General features: G+C 43.5%; 1 protein-coding gene across 1 annotated transcript in view; it reads left to right on the top strand.

Annotated features, from left to right (window-relative positions):
* Positions 1–2,750: 2,750 nt before the first annotated feature.
* Positions 2,751–15,282, top strand: part of FRMPD2 (FERM and PDZ domain containing 2) — a 119,838-nt gene continuing 107,306 nt past the window's right edge. The window contains 1 exon segment of the mRNA XM_038578012.1: positions 2,751–2,869. Coding sequence (XP_038433940.1) covers positions 2,851–2,869 — 19 coding nt within the window. The 5' untranslated portion in view covers positions 2,751–2,850.

The raw sequence follows: 15,282 nt of genomic DNA, 5'->3' as shown, positions 1-15,282 counted from the left end.
AAACAAACAATCCAATCATGAAATGGGCAAAAGACACGAACAGAAATCTCACAGAGGAAGACAGAGACATGGCCAACACGCACATGAGAAAATGCTCCGCATCACTTGCCATCAGGGAAATATAAATCAAAACCACAATGAGATACCACCTCAGACCAGTGAGAATGGGGAAAATTAACAAGGCAGGAAACCACAAATGTTGGAGAGGATGTGGAGAAAAGGGAACCCTCCTTCACTGTTGGTAGGAATGTGAACTGGTGCAGCCACTCTGGAAAACTGTGTGGAGGTTCCTCAAAGAGTTAAAAATAGATCTGCCCTACGACCCAGCAATTGCACTGTTGGGGATTTACCCCAAAGATACAGATGCAATGAAACGCCGGGACACCTGCCCCCCCATGTTTCTAGCAGCAATGTCCACAATAGCCAAACTGTGGAAGGAGCCTCGGTGTCCATCGAAAGATGAATGGATAAAGAAGATGTGGTCTATGTATACAATGGAATATTCCTCAGCCATTAGAAATGACAAATACCCACCATTTGCTTCAACGTGGATGGAACTGGAGGGTATTATGCTGAGTGAAGTAAGTCAGTCGTAGAAGGACAAACATTATATGTTCTCATTCATGCAGGGAATATAAATAATAGTGAAAGGGAATATAAGGGAAGGGAGAAGAAATGTGTGGGAAATATCAGAAAGGGAGACAGAACATAAAGACTGCTAACTCTGGGAAACGAACTAGGGGTGGTGGAAGCGGAGGAGGGCGGGGGGTGGGAGTGATTGGGTGATGGGCACCAGGGGTTATTCTGTATGTTGGTAAATTGAACACCAATAAAAAATAATAAATAAATAAATAAATAAATAAATGCTGCTCCCTGAGGGTGTGGCTTCCAGTCAGCCTGAAAAAAAAAAAAAAAAAAAAAGAGTTGTATCCAGAAGCTAGGGGGGTGGGGGTGGTTTCCTGGGTTTGTCGAATGGAAAGATGAAGGGCAAGGAGATTGAAATAAGGACCCCAGGAGCCAGCCTGAGCAGAAGGAACAGTGAGGCTAGTAGAGGACACATAGACTGGGGCAAAATTAAGACATGGAGGGAGTGCCTTCTGTTCTTTAGGATTGAGAATGGTTGTCAATGCACAAAAAGGAGTTTAACAGCAGTGACAGATAGGCATTGGATGAGATACTGCAGTTTAAGTTTCCAGCATGCAGCAGCCTCTAGGTATGTTTGTAACTGTGAATGGTTGGTCTAAAGCAGAAGTAGAGATCTCTCAAAGTGAGTAATTGAAAAAACTGTGAGCCTTTTGTGTTAGGTAGGTAGTGTGACTAGATGTCTCAACTTGTCTAAGGTGGGCCCACTTTCTATCTGTTGCTTCCCAGGCTTTCAAAGTATCCAGGTTTGATGGATACATTCATCAGCAGTGGGAGTAGCAGAAGCCAGCAGTGGTGGCCATGGCCCAGGAGAGGGGAGGGGAGCTGCATGAGGGCAGTGCTGGGACTTCAGCAGGAGGCATGATCCTATTCATCTCCAGAGACATTCTCTGGGGCATCTTCACAAATATGAACTCTTTGGCCTGAACTCAAGGACAGAAATTACCCAATACTCTGGCTTCTGATGTCATGGTTCTGGGTAGAGGACTTTCATGCTAAGTACTCATCTTTGGAGTTAGCTCACCTCTGTCTTCTCCAGGCTTGGCACAGTGTCAAGAGATGGATAAAGAGTGAGAAAGGCTGGGGATCCCTGGGTGGCTCAGCAGTTTAGCGCCTGCCTTAGGCCCACGGCGCGATCCTGGAGTCCTGGGATCGAGTCCCGTGTCAGGCTCCCGGCATGGAGCCTGCTTCTCCCTCTGCCTGTGTCTCTGCCTTTCTCTCTCTCTATGTCTATCATGAATAAATAAAAAAAATTTAAAAAAATACTTTAAAAAAAAAAAAAGTGAGAAAGGCATCCCAGGAAAGCAAAGTTAGAGAATTTGGGTGATTGACCCAGCCAGTCACTTCCATTTTCCCTCTGGTGGAATGAACCGGTCTTTAGCAGCTTAGACACAGTTGGTTTTCCATTCCTGTCCAATGTGTCTAGGACATACTGCTTTCCCATCTTCCTTGGCTGGGGGCCCCTTCAGATCTTAAGACCATAGATCAGAAAGAGAACATTGGAATAAAGTTAGCAGGCCTGTGGAAATATACAATCTCTGTCCAGATACAAGAAAAGTTTTTGCCTCTGGTTTGGGCATGTTGGTATCAATGATGTGTATCCTAATTGTCTTGGAGCCACTTACACTGCACCTTTGATTTTGATATTGTGCCTGGAGAAAATGATCTGGCATGAGGCCAAAGTTCCCCTTGGAGGTGAATTGAAGTCCAGAATTTCATATTGTTCTCATATGATTCTATGAGAAGTAATATTAAGAGTCTTGTTCAGATGAGGAAATGGGTTTAGAGAGGATAGGTCATTTGCCTAAGTTCACCAAGGTCCTCACCAGCGGCATCTGGAGTTACAGCTTAGGGCTGGCTCTAGTCACTGCCACAGCTGCTTCCCAAGGAATGTATTGTTTTCTCTTTGATTTCTAATAGATGGTTGCCTTAATTGGGCAGTGTTGCTCATCTAGTGATCTTCAAGGTCATTCTGACAAAGAACAGTGGCTTTTCCCATCCAGGCAGTTGGCTGTGGTTCCAGGGGTGGCCAGCAGGTGTCACGGTCACTGGCCAGATGCAGTGTGCTGAGTCTGCATAGTTGGACAAGGGACTGCCCTGTCATTGTTCTTAGAAAGGCTTTCTCTTCAGCAACTTGACAAGCGCAAAGAAAAACATCCTGGACAATGCATACCACTCCTTTCTTTATGAACTCTTGCTCAGGTTTGGATGAATGCTTCAGTTCACGGTAAGAAACCATATTGACATTGAGCTCACAACCCAAGAGAATATAAAGAATTCCTAGATTTCTAAGAATCTAAATTTCTAAAAGAAATGCTTTATTCAAGAATATGTTTTTCCACAGATAATGGACTATAGATGGAGGCGCAGTATTGCAAGCCTCCCCAGTACTAAGCCATTTATACACAGACCTCATTTACCACTCTCCTTTGCATTGTGAAGTGTGCCTGCCACAGGGTTGATTTCAGTAGATGATGATAATTAACTTGTATCTGTGTCTGTACTCACTTAATTCTCACAATCATTCCGTTTTAACAGAAAAGTAAAGTAATTCATACAAATTCCCATGGCTGTTGAGTGGTGGAATTGATGAATGAGTGAGCCATGGGAGGATGGGGAAGCTTCATTGTTCTCATACTTTTCTAGGCCAGGCCCCTGCCTGTGAATGGAAAACTCAAGCAGATGCAGGAGGTCACAGCAGGAGCTAGGGCAAGACCTGGAGAGGCAGACTTCTCATCCCCAGATGGGCAGGCTGTTGAGGGCGGGGAAAGGAGTGTCAGAAGGAACTGTGGTGGTGGTGCTGGGAGTGCATAGCTATGGCTGCCACTAAGAGCAGAGGCAGCAGGGCAAAGTCAAGCACCACTTTCCCACCTCAGGGCCCAATAGCAGCCCTCCCCACAGAGCCACTGTGGGCCGTTTATGAATGAAAGCTGTCTCATTCAACAAGGGTAACATTTGGACAAGAAGTGGTGGGAGGGTAGTGTGCCCGGCCCTTTTATTACTGGCAAATCTGAGATGTCTACTGCTGTGTGTAATGTGGAAGGAGCAATCACAAAGAGTCCGCTATGGCCAAGCTCACCTTCTCAGTGGTAGAGAAACCAACAAAGAATGGGCCCCTTTCCTGAATTTTGTGCTTCCTTTGTCAGTTGGGCACTCAAGAGGTTATCTGTTTGTTCCTAGCACCTTGCCAGCAACCTAGCACTTGCCATGAGAAGAAAGGACATAGGAGTTTGGCGTCTTCAACCTTCAGTTTGGTGGCCTTGACCTGTATTTATCTCCATCTGTATCCCAAAGGACTTTGATCCTCCTCTGTCTGTAGAGCTGGCTTTAGTGGATTCTGGCCCTAGTGTACTGCTGCTGTGTTTTTGAGTTCCAGACCTGCCCTCTTTTCTACCTGGACCAGAACATTCCATTGAAATCATTGCTCCTGAAAGGAGAGCCAACCACATAAGGTTAAACGAACAGGGAAAAGGTGTCTGCCTGCACAGTATCTGACTGTGAGTGAGGTAGATCGTTCTGCTCAGGCTGTGAGGACCCTCCTTGTGACTTACAGAGTTGGACCACAGAACCTTGCCATGAGAGTCTTATTAAGGTATATGCCTTCCTTTCAATTACGGTTCCTAGGAAAACAGTGCCCAAATTTTTTCTCAGTGAGTAGCAGCAACACTGTCAGTCATTCCAAATCACACACATTTGTCAGATGCCCTTGCACCTGACTACGTAAGCTTAGCAGAAGTTAAAAGTTTAGCCCTGAAGCAGGTAAGTAAAAGCGGCAGGTCTCAGGCCCTGCCCTGACATTTCTGGCTAGCCTGCCAGTCACAGTTGGCTCTGTCCCCCTCCCCTGTCTCTCTACTTTCCCTGTCCTTTCTGATCACATATAGATCCCACGGAGCCTAGACCTGTCCTGCTCAGCACTACCGGGCCCTTCCATGATATTTACCAGGATCCTCCTTCCTCTATGTCTAAAGCTCCCATTCTGCCAGTCTTCCTCAAAAACTGCCCAGGTGCCATCCGCTCCAGATTTGGATGGTCTTTGATGTCTGGTCTTTAAAAATCCCTGCCCTCATCCACTGAGAGGACATGCAATGTCAGGCACTGAGCCCATCTTTGGCACTTGTCTGTGCCTTGTCCCAGTCATCTCTCCTCACTGGGCCTCCCTCTGGGCTTCCTGATTCTCTGACCCTCCACATAGCTCCCATGGCCCACCTGCTGCTTATCATCTTTGCTATTCCCCTCAAACTGATCACTATCTCAGTCTTCTCAGGGCCCACCACAAACCAAAATTGTTTCGATTTTTAAGTCTGAACTTCAACTGACTTTGTGAGCTACTTTCCTAAAAAGATTCAGGCCATATGACATGAAATTTCTCAAATTCTCCCCCATCAGCCTTAAAATTTCTGTGTCCTTTCACTCAGCTTTTTCCTTCTTTCACCTCAAAGAAAGCTACTTCTTCACCTCTTCAAGGCTTTCCTTTGCACTGGTTCTTCTAGTGGAAGGAATATAGGGTTTGAAGTGTGACTCTTTGGAGTCCAAATCCTAACTTTGCCATCTGCTACAGCTATGTATCCTTGGGCAAATTATTTGACTTCTATGAGTCTCAATTTCCTAATCTGTTTAAGTGGAGACAATACTACCTAATTTCTAGTATGTGTGCATATGGAATCATAGGCTATATATAAAAAGCCTTGATAGACAGTACAGTCTCATTAAAGAAAGTAATTCTTGGTCCTGCTCTTGTAAGACCACTCACTGCCCATCATCCCGCTGTTCTTGAGTGCAATTTCTGCCATTTTTGAAGCTTCTCCCTGGATTTGAGCACTATACCCATTTCCTGGCTGGATGCCCTTAACAAATTCAGTCAACCTCTTTAAGCTCTAATCTTCTTCTTTGAAAAGTAGTAAATAGACATTGACTTCACAGGTTTGCTATGGAAGATGAACAAGACTGGACCAAAGAAAGTTCATCTCTGCATTTCATCATGGGTGCATGATGAAAGTCTGGGTCACTTTTAGTCTATCAAGGCACAAACATTACATCAATCAGTCAGCATGTATTTATTGACTATCTGTTCTGACTACACTGTTCTAGGTGTATTGGAATGGCAGATATTCTTGGTTTCTCATCTAGTAATCACACCTCCATCATCCTTGGTGTCAGATCCCCTGATGTGCAGACATCAGGGAACAGGTGCTCCAGAAAGATGGGTTGGTCCTCCTTTCCAGCGGGAAGCCATGATTGACTTGAGCCAATCACTGTCATCCTATTCCACTTTGGTTTAGGGATTTGCCCATGACCTCCTATGGACAACAATATAAAAGAGGAAGTTTGCTAGGATTCTGAAAAAGATTCTAATGAAATGTAAGGAAATGAAGTTCTTTCTCTCTCTTCTAACATGGCTGGGTCAGGACATAAGGCTGGAGCTGCAATAGCCATTCTTCAGTGTGAGGAGAAAAGAAATGTCAACCCAGGGTTCTGAGGCTGTTGAATGGTTGAAGACACATATATGTGAGAACACAGATGTCCTTGATTGCCTGAGTCACTTTCCATTGTTTCACTTGCCACACACAGCTGAAAACATACCAAAAGCAATAAGTAAGATGGGTAAAGTCCCAGCCTTCATATAGCTTTATCTGTCAGTGGTAGAATAGAGAATAAACAAGCCAACCAATAAACACATGCTATTAAGATAAAAACAATAATTAGTACAAAGAGAGGTGAAGGAAGCAAGGGGAATCCAGGATGATGAAGGCGTGTTACCTAAGGGTTAGCCTTTCTAGGAATGCTACACTTGAACAGAGACCTGAATGAAGTGATGAAGTAAGTAGATGAAGATCTGAGCGAAGAACATTCCAGGTGGGGGGAAACAACATGTGAAATCCTTGGATCAGGGCAGCAGGGTGGCTCAGCGGTGTAGCGCCGGTTTAGCGCCGCCTTCAGCCGAGGGTGAGGGTGTGATCCTGGAGACCTGGGATGGAGTCCCTAGTCAGGCTCCCTGCATGGAGTCTGTCCTCCCTCTGCCTGTCTCTGCCTGTCTCTGCCTCTCTTTCTCTACATGTGTGTATCATAAATAAATAACATCTTTAAAAAAAGAAAAAAGAAAATCCTTGGATCAGGAACAATCTGGGCCTGTTTGAAGGGGCAAAAATACCACCGTGACTGGAGTGCAGGAAGTCAAGAGGAGAGTGTGGTAGCCGGGCTAGATTGTCCTTCGTGAGCCCTGGCAAGACTTTCAGCTTTTACGTCACTGGTGTGATGGACATCCATGGGAAGATGTTGACGAGGTGAGGACATGATCTGCCTTTGATTTTAGAAAGACAGTTGTGATGGCTGAGTGGAGAATATTCTGGGAAGGGCCAATTGTTAACGCAGGACCAGCAATGAAGCTACTGTGCAGTTTCAGGTTAGAGAGGATGGTGGTTCTGGCAGAAGATAAGGGGTGGTGCTGAGAAGGAGCCGTCAGGTCCAGTATATGTTTTAAACAGCCTGCCAATTGGTCAGACATGAGGTTTGAGAGACTGAAGACACTCAAAAGTGACTATCAGTTTTTTTGACCTGGGCAAATGGGTGGAGGGTGGTGCCATTAATTGAGATAATTAGACTGAGGAAGGAGAAAGGGTTTATTCAGGTGATTGAAATCACCAAGCCTCTCGCAGATAAACTTCAATTTGAGTTTCTTATTTGACGTCAAAATGAAGATATGTGGACAGTTGTAGAAAAGAATCCAGTTTATTTGAGAGGTAAGGGCTGTTTGTAAATGAATTAGGGATTCATCAGCCTATAGGTAAAGCCATGGGAGTTGAGATCTTATGTGGCAAGTGAGTGTTGAAAGAGGAGAGAAGGAGGCCGCGGAAGAAATCCCCAGGTATTCTAGCACTTAGAGGTCAGCAGGAGGAGGGAAGAAAGCACAAGGATTGAAGAAGTGTCTGGCAAGGCAGGAGGCAAGTCAGAGGAATTCATTCTGAAATCCAGGAGAATAAAGCATTTTAAGGAAGGAAGACTAATCCAGTGCTGCAGCAGATCAACTATTATGAGCATTGAGACCTGATCCTGGAACTCAGCAGCCTGAAAAATAGCCCTTCCCGGGGCTCCTGTGAGGGAGAGCCTGATTTGGGAAGATTGAGGAGAGGAGAGGTGAGGGAAGAGACCGGGGAGAGCAAGAGGTATAGACTTGATGCTGAGACCATGAAGGGGCTCTTCCTGTACAGATCCTCCCTCTTCAGTACAGCTTGAAACTATCTGCTGAGCATGGAGGGGTGGGGGAGAGGAGACAGCATGACTGTGCCCTGGGAGAGTTGACGGCAACCAGGCTAGGGAAATGTGGTGAGATTATTGGGTGATGTGGTTGAGCTGTGTGGCCATGGGTGCACAGTGAGACCGTTTAGCGCAGGCTCGTGCTGTTCTTCAGCCTGGCTCAGCTGCATGGACATGAGGGTGCGGTAGGTGGAAGCAGAGAAGCAGAGGGGCATATGCAGTAGCAGTAGACACTTGGTGCTTATTGTGCCGGCACTGGTCTAATTGCTCTATGCTCTTGACAAGTGTTAACTTGTCTCCCTCCTCCATTTCACAGATGAGGAGACACAGCACAGCCAGAGTCAGGATATTGCTTAGGTAGCCAAGACAGTAAGTGGCAGAGCTGGGATATGAATCTAGGTGGTCTTAGCTTAACAATCCTCCTCTTAGTCATTATGATGTGTTGTAGCTCATGCTCCCAGTGACCTACAGGTGAATGATTTTAGTGACACGCTGTCCTGATGTGACAAAATCTGATGGCTTAGACAACATATTTCTTTTCTTTCTTAACACTCCAAGGAAAATATTCTAGATGGGTGGAAATTGGGATCCCAGGCTGAAGGGGACTCTGCCATCTATAATCTGTGACTTCCGAGGTCCCTGAGATCATCTTCACTACCTTTCTAGCACCCCCTGCTGTGGAGGGGTGGATGAACAACCTGTCCACTGGCTGGAACTCTGCCTTATGGCTCCACCTAGCCACAAAGAAGGCTGGGAAGTGTAGTCTGGATGTATGCCCAGGAAGAAGGGGAGAACAGATTTTGATGGATGGCTAGCAGGAATTTCTGCCCACATGGACCATGGACTCAAAGCTGGATAATGAGGGAAGAAAGTACAGGGGTTAAGTGATGCTCAGTGAAAAAGTGGTAGGACCCAGGGCTTTCAGGTCTTCATGGGCACAAAAATTTGTCAGAGTGGACATAACTTCAAGTCAACAAGCTAGAAAAATAAGTGTCTGAACTTAGGATATTTGAAATGTAAATTTTGGAGGTGATGCAATGACTCGTAATGACAAAGGCTATGTGTGAATACAGGAGTGGATGGCAGATGTGGGGTGAGGAAGGTGAAGTGACATGGTCAAGGACTTGTTGAGGTCCTACAGAAGATGGTGGGGAGACAAATGGAAAGCCTAGGGCAGACACCATCAGTGAATAGGGGCTGCCCCTTCCTAACTGTTGCAGGGCCCAGGGCCAGGGTGTAAATGGAGGCCACCAGACTTTAAATATGTCTGTCCCGTTACCCTGACAAATGTACTTTTATAACTTCCTGCAAGACTACATTTGAAATGAAAGTTCTGAGCCTCTGGGTTTTATGAGAACAGCTGCCTTGGACTTGTAGTCTCAGACTGGGCTGCTGCTCTTCAGGCTCTGCCACACACATGGTGAGGTGCCTTTGGTCTTCATATCCAAGCTACAGCCACACCTACACTGAGAGAGACCTGCACAAGCCTTGAAAGCAGGCTCAGTCCAGGGGTGGACAGAGCTACATACCCTCTGCATCGCCACCATCTCAAGCAAGATGCAGAACTCTCCAGTCACCAGAAAGGTTGCCCTGTGCCAGCCCTTTATAATCACCCCTCCTTCCATCATCTCTAACCTCATGCAACCACTAAAGTATTCTCTCCATCTCTAGAATTTTGTCATTGCGAGGATATAAATAGAGTATATATACTCTTTAAATACTGTATGTGACAATTTGAAATTGGCTTTTCCACTCAACTTAATGCCCTTGAGATTCATATAAGTGTTTCATGTACCAATGGTTCATTCATTTTTATTGCTGAGTAGGATTCCGTGGTTTGAATGTTCCCTGGTTTGTTTAACCGTTCACCTACCGTAGGACATTTTGGTTGTGAACAGTTTTTGACTGTTGTAAATAAAGCTGACAAACAATCATGTACAAATTTTTGGGTGGACAGAAGCTTTCATTTCTTCGGGAAAAATGCCAGAGGTTCAATTACTGACAAAAGCATGTTTAGTTTTTTTAAGAGTCTGCCAAACTATTTTCCACGATAGCCGTGCATTTTTTGTATTCTCACCAGCAAAGTGTGAGAGGTCTTGGATTTTGTTTAGAATAATAAAACTTTATTATTTTAGATGTAACTAATTTGCAGTATAAGTCAGTATAGACATTGGACATATCCTTGGTAGCAAGAATAAAATAAGGGGCATAACTGGGAATTGGTTTTAGTATTAAATTCTACTTGATTTTATCTCCTACTTTAAGGAACTGTATTTAAATATGAATAAACATGATTCTTGAAAGTGAAGCAATCGGATTTTCTAAAAATATGCAAATCCCTAAATCTCAGTACTGAATTAGGATTTTTCCTTGCTTTAATTTGAATGAATGAAATCTTAGCAGAGATAAGTACAGAAGGCAATTGTTACTGAGTGCTAATATTTGTAACAAAAGAGGTGAAGGCAGCAATGACTTTAAGCAAACCGGCATGTCCCTGGGTGTCAATGACTTAGATGTTACTCTCTGTTCTCCTAGGAGCCAGCCTCATGACTGGAAGTGTTCACTTTCTCCCTCTGGGACTCAGTTTCTTCAATTGCACATGGTTGGCCTGAACAAGTTACTAAATGAAAACTACCAGCCACTTGTTAAAATGCAGATCCCGGGCAGCCTGGGTGGCTCAGCAGTTTAGCACCACCTTCAGCCTAGGGCGTGATCCTGGAGACCGGGATGGAGCCCCACATCAGGCTCCCTGCATGGAGCCTGCTTCTCCCTCTGCCTGTGTCTCTGCCTCTCTCTGTCTCTCTCATGAATAAATAAATAAAATCTTAAAAAAAAAAAATGCGGATCCCTCTGTTCCCTCCCAGAGAGTCAGGTTCAGCAGGTGTGGGATGTTGCTGAGAATTTACCAAGGTCCATTCTGAATCTGATGAAGGGACAGATTTGGGAGAAACAGCACAAGATGGTTGTGATTATTGTAAAATCCTTTACTACCTAGTGTGGAGAGCAAGTAGCTTTAAGGAAGAAAAAATAAATTTTGTAAGATATTGTATAATGTTTACTGCTTTAAAAAAAACCCATAGTATAACACAAGGGTGCAGGGGAAAAGCCCAAAAATGGACAATAATTTTCCTGATTAAATAATAACTCATGATTAATTAATAACATTTAAAACTCGCTCCACAAAACAATCACTGTTAAGTTCCCAATGATTCCTTCTAGATAAAGAATATACATGAATATTTAATATGTATAATTTAATATATAATATAGATATATATATAAAGAATGTATTATATAATATTTATATAGCTATTCACAAAGGGGAATCATACAGGTCGAATCCACACTTCTGGCTTTTTAAAAGGCTTTCTGGGTAAGCGTTGAGTGCCAGCACATGCAGATCTGCCTCCCTCTGCATAGCTGTGTAGTTCGATTTTCTTATTTTTTATTTTTTATTTTATTTTATTTATTTTTTATTTATGATAGTCACAGAGAGAGAGAGAGGCAGAGACATAGGCAGAGGGAGAAGCAGGCTCCATGCACCGGGAGCCCGATGTGGGATTCGATCCCGGGTCTCCAGGATCGTGCCCTGGGCCAAAGGCAGGTGCCAAACCGCTGCGCCACCCAGGGATCCCGTGTAGTTCGATTTTCAATGTGTGTGAACAACAGTCTACTTACCTGTCCACTACTGATGGACATTTTGGTGGCTTCCAGCTTTTCACCATAACAAAAAGAAAATACTGCAGTAAGTGTCCTTTTATATGTGCTTGAGTGAACATTTGCAAGAATGCTCATGGGGCAGTTCCTCACAAATAGGTTTCCAAATGCTTTGTACATTTACAGTTTTTTTGTTACATTTACAGTATTAATGAATATTACCAAATGCCCTATTGAAAGCAGGCACCGATCTACATTCCCACTACTGGCAAGGGACTGCTTGTCCACCATGCTCTCAAGCACTGAGTTTCATCAAGTGTCATTTTATTTTTTGGTCAATATATGAGGTAAAATGCATATTTTTGTTTGAAAGTCAGTTTTGAAATTGCTGTTTATTTAGGGGGCTCCAAAGACCTGTTCTTCCACCCCTACTTCTGCAGAGCTAGAATCTAATTCTTGCTGTTCTTCTCCTCTGCTGGTTCTTTTCTGAATCCAAGTACCAGAGAGTGTGACAATTCCTCTTCCTCTTTCTCTGACCACATTCCTCTTTTAAAAAAAAAACAAAGCATTTTATTGAGGTATGATTGATGTAGAAAGAGCTGTGTATATTTAATGTATTTATTTAACGTGATGAATTTGGAGATAAGCATCCACCTGCAAAAGCATCACTATGATCTATGCCATAAACCTATTTGTCACCTCCAAAAGTTTCCTCCTACCTTCTTTGTTTATTTAGTTATTTTTATTATCATGATGATTAATTTTGTGTGTATATAACAATCACAACCACATTCCTCTTGCCTTCGCCCTAGCAGTTCCAGGTCTTTGTTCCTCATCATGATCTTGCTTGTTACTCTGCCCTGCCGACTGCAGGTCCAAAGTCTAACCCTGTTGAACAGCATGGAGGGCTGTTGAATAAATGAAACTAAGACTCGGCTCTTGGCTGGCCCCCTTATTCCTTGCAAGGCCCTTTCTTTTGATTGGACCAGGAAATAAAGTGACATCCGTGTAAAAGCTCACTCTGAGCCACAATCCTATTGTCTTCAGTGGCACCTAATCCACTAGAGCTCTTACAAGCTCTCTTACAGGTCACGGGCCTTGGGGACGCAGTTATAGTGGGGTGGCTCTGCTTGTGAATAGGCCAGAGACTGCACGGGGCTCAGGGCAAGAAAACAAGAGTCAGGAAAGGGAAGGCCCTTTGTTGACTCACTCCCTGGGCAGCCAAGTGCTTAGTAACAAACAGTAAACAGTGGCAGCAGTGCCAGGGGCCTCAGTAGCTCAACAGAGGTGAGCAAGAGACCCCTGCTTGTTGTTGAAAAATTGTCCCTGGTGAAGGCCTAGACCTGATCATGATTGCAGAGACTTTCGGATGCAGCCTCTGACTCAGGACACAGGTACTTCTTGGTGATGTTCACTTTTCTTCCATAAATCTGGGTCAGGGGAAGGGCAAATCCATTCCTTAGCTTTGGGTATCAGGAATAAGGATAACACAACTGGACTAAGCCCCATGTTAGGAATTCTGCAGTATTATTTGGAGTATTATTTATTCAAGGCTACTATAGGAGCCTGCCTGGTTCAAATGTGGATTTGCTTTAAAGCGGCGAAGAATGGGCTTAGCAGAGAAAACTTGGGTTTTAGAGTCAGACCAACCCTTGTTTGAATCATCACTTTGCTATTCAGCATCTGTTAGCAAATTCAAATTCAAAGGTAATGTTTTAATTTTCCTGAGACTCACTTTCCTCATCTGTAGAATAGGGATAATAGTACCTACATTAGAGAGTTATTGAGGATACATGAGGTGATGTATTTCAGGCACTTAGCACATGCTTGAAGCAGAGGAGTAGTCCAATAAATGACAACTGTCACTATCTTTGAGAAATGGATATTTTGATTATGCTTAAAGCAGGTCAGTGCTTTAGAGTAGAATTCTGGGCTTTATTTAGTTGACTTCCAGAAAACAATGGGAAATAAAGTGTCAATGACTTTTGTTTTTTAAGTGACAACTGAATTCAGAGGTGAAGTGTGTTTATTTCTCCTGGCTACATCCTGTTATTTGCTATAGGTTATAGCCGAAATCAATGAATTAATCAATTCAGCAAGCACTTACTAGGTATCTCCTGGCTGCCAAGCCAAGTGCTAGGTTCTGGGGACACCTGTCTCTGCCTGGAGAATCTTCCAGGTGAATGCAGGAGCCAAAGAGGTGAGCCTGCATGACAACATGTGGCAGTAGAAAGTGCTGAAGTGGTGAGGCTCCTGGAAGAGATGGTGTTTGAACAGGTTTGAATGCTGGGTGTGAACTAGCAGGAGGTAGGAGGAGAGGAGTTAGGGCAAGCTATCGCAGGCAGAGGAAAACATGCATAAAAGTCCAGTGATATGAATAAGTAAAGGATATTCTGGGAATAGCAGGCAGTTTGGCATAACTGTAGTGAAGTGTGAATGTGAGCATCTGATAGAAGAGGAGGCTACAGAGGTGAACAGAGCAGAGCAAGAAAAGCCTTCTATGGCTTGCATCCCATTTAGAAAGTTCTGGAAAACCACTAATAATTTTAATAAGGGGATGCCATGATTGCATTTAAATATCAGAAAGATTCTTCTGGTAGTAATATCCATGTGGGGTTGGAGGGGATCAAGGCTGGGATGCCAACAGACATACTGACCTAGGGAAACATGAGCAGGGAATGTTCCAGACCCTCCAATCAGGAGCTTCCAGCACAGTGAAAAGAAAAATAAACAAACGTGCGTACTATACACATATATATGTTTATAATAAATTTTATTTACATGAAGGATATGCGTATTGCACAATTGATGAGTAGTAAAATATATGACTCTTTTTTTTTAATTTTTTAAAAAATTTATTTATGATAGTCACAGAGAGAGAGAGAGAGAGAGAGAGGCAGAGACACAGGCAGAGGGAGAAGCAGGCTCTATGCACTGAGAGCCCGACGTGGGATTCAATCCCGGGTCTCCAGGATCGCGCCCTGGGCCAAAGGCAGGCGCCAAACCGCTGCGCCACCCAGGGATCCCAATATATGACTCTTCATTGCAAATTTCATACAGCCAGTTGATTCACACAGACTGCATACATCGATTTTGCTGAACTCTTAGTCAGCCTATGTTTGCAATTAACCAATGAGTATAGTCCCAACATGAATGCTGGCTGCTTTTTGGTTTATACTGGCAAGTAAGAAGTTAAGCAATGAAGGTGAATGTTTTAACTTCACTCATTTGTCACTGACATGAGTGACTGCTGAATTGGATAATAGTTTTTGAATTCTGGAAGAACAGTTCCTCAATTTTTGTGCTATTCACAATAGCACAGCTAGAGACGTGACCCACTTTTAGGTTTAATCTGAATGATTAACATTTTCTCCATCACTTTCTTAAGTCTAGATCATCAACAAAACAACAAATCAAGCCCTGATGTGTACATTTTGCCAATTTCTGTGGTGTAAATATTCCCTCTGTGGTCAATTCCAAGCTTTCAAGGTGCAATTACTGAACACAAAGTTTGAAGAGATATGTACTAACATATCATTATATAGTATCTCCGCCACACAAATGCAATTGATTTAAAGGAGCTGAAGAGATAGGCAATAATCAAATGTACTAAAATAATTAATGGTGGATTTTGAATATATTATGAATATAATTTATTTAATTGGAAGTTCATGCAACTTATTATTTATTTATTTTTACAATGATTATGTTTAACAACCAGCTTGTGAAATT

Source organism: Canis lupus, chromosome 28 (assembly GCF_011100685.1).
Source record: "Canis lupus familiaris isolate Mischka breed German Shepherd chromosome 28, alternate assembly UU_Cfam_GSD_1.0, whole genome shotgun sequence".
NCBI classification, from domain to species: domain Eukaryota; kingdom Metazoa; phylum Chordata; class Mammalia; order Carnivora; family Canidae; genus Canis; species Canis lupus.
The sequence above is the reverse complement of the archived record's forward strand: the minus strand, read 5'-3'. Positions and strand labels throughout refer to the sequence as shown.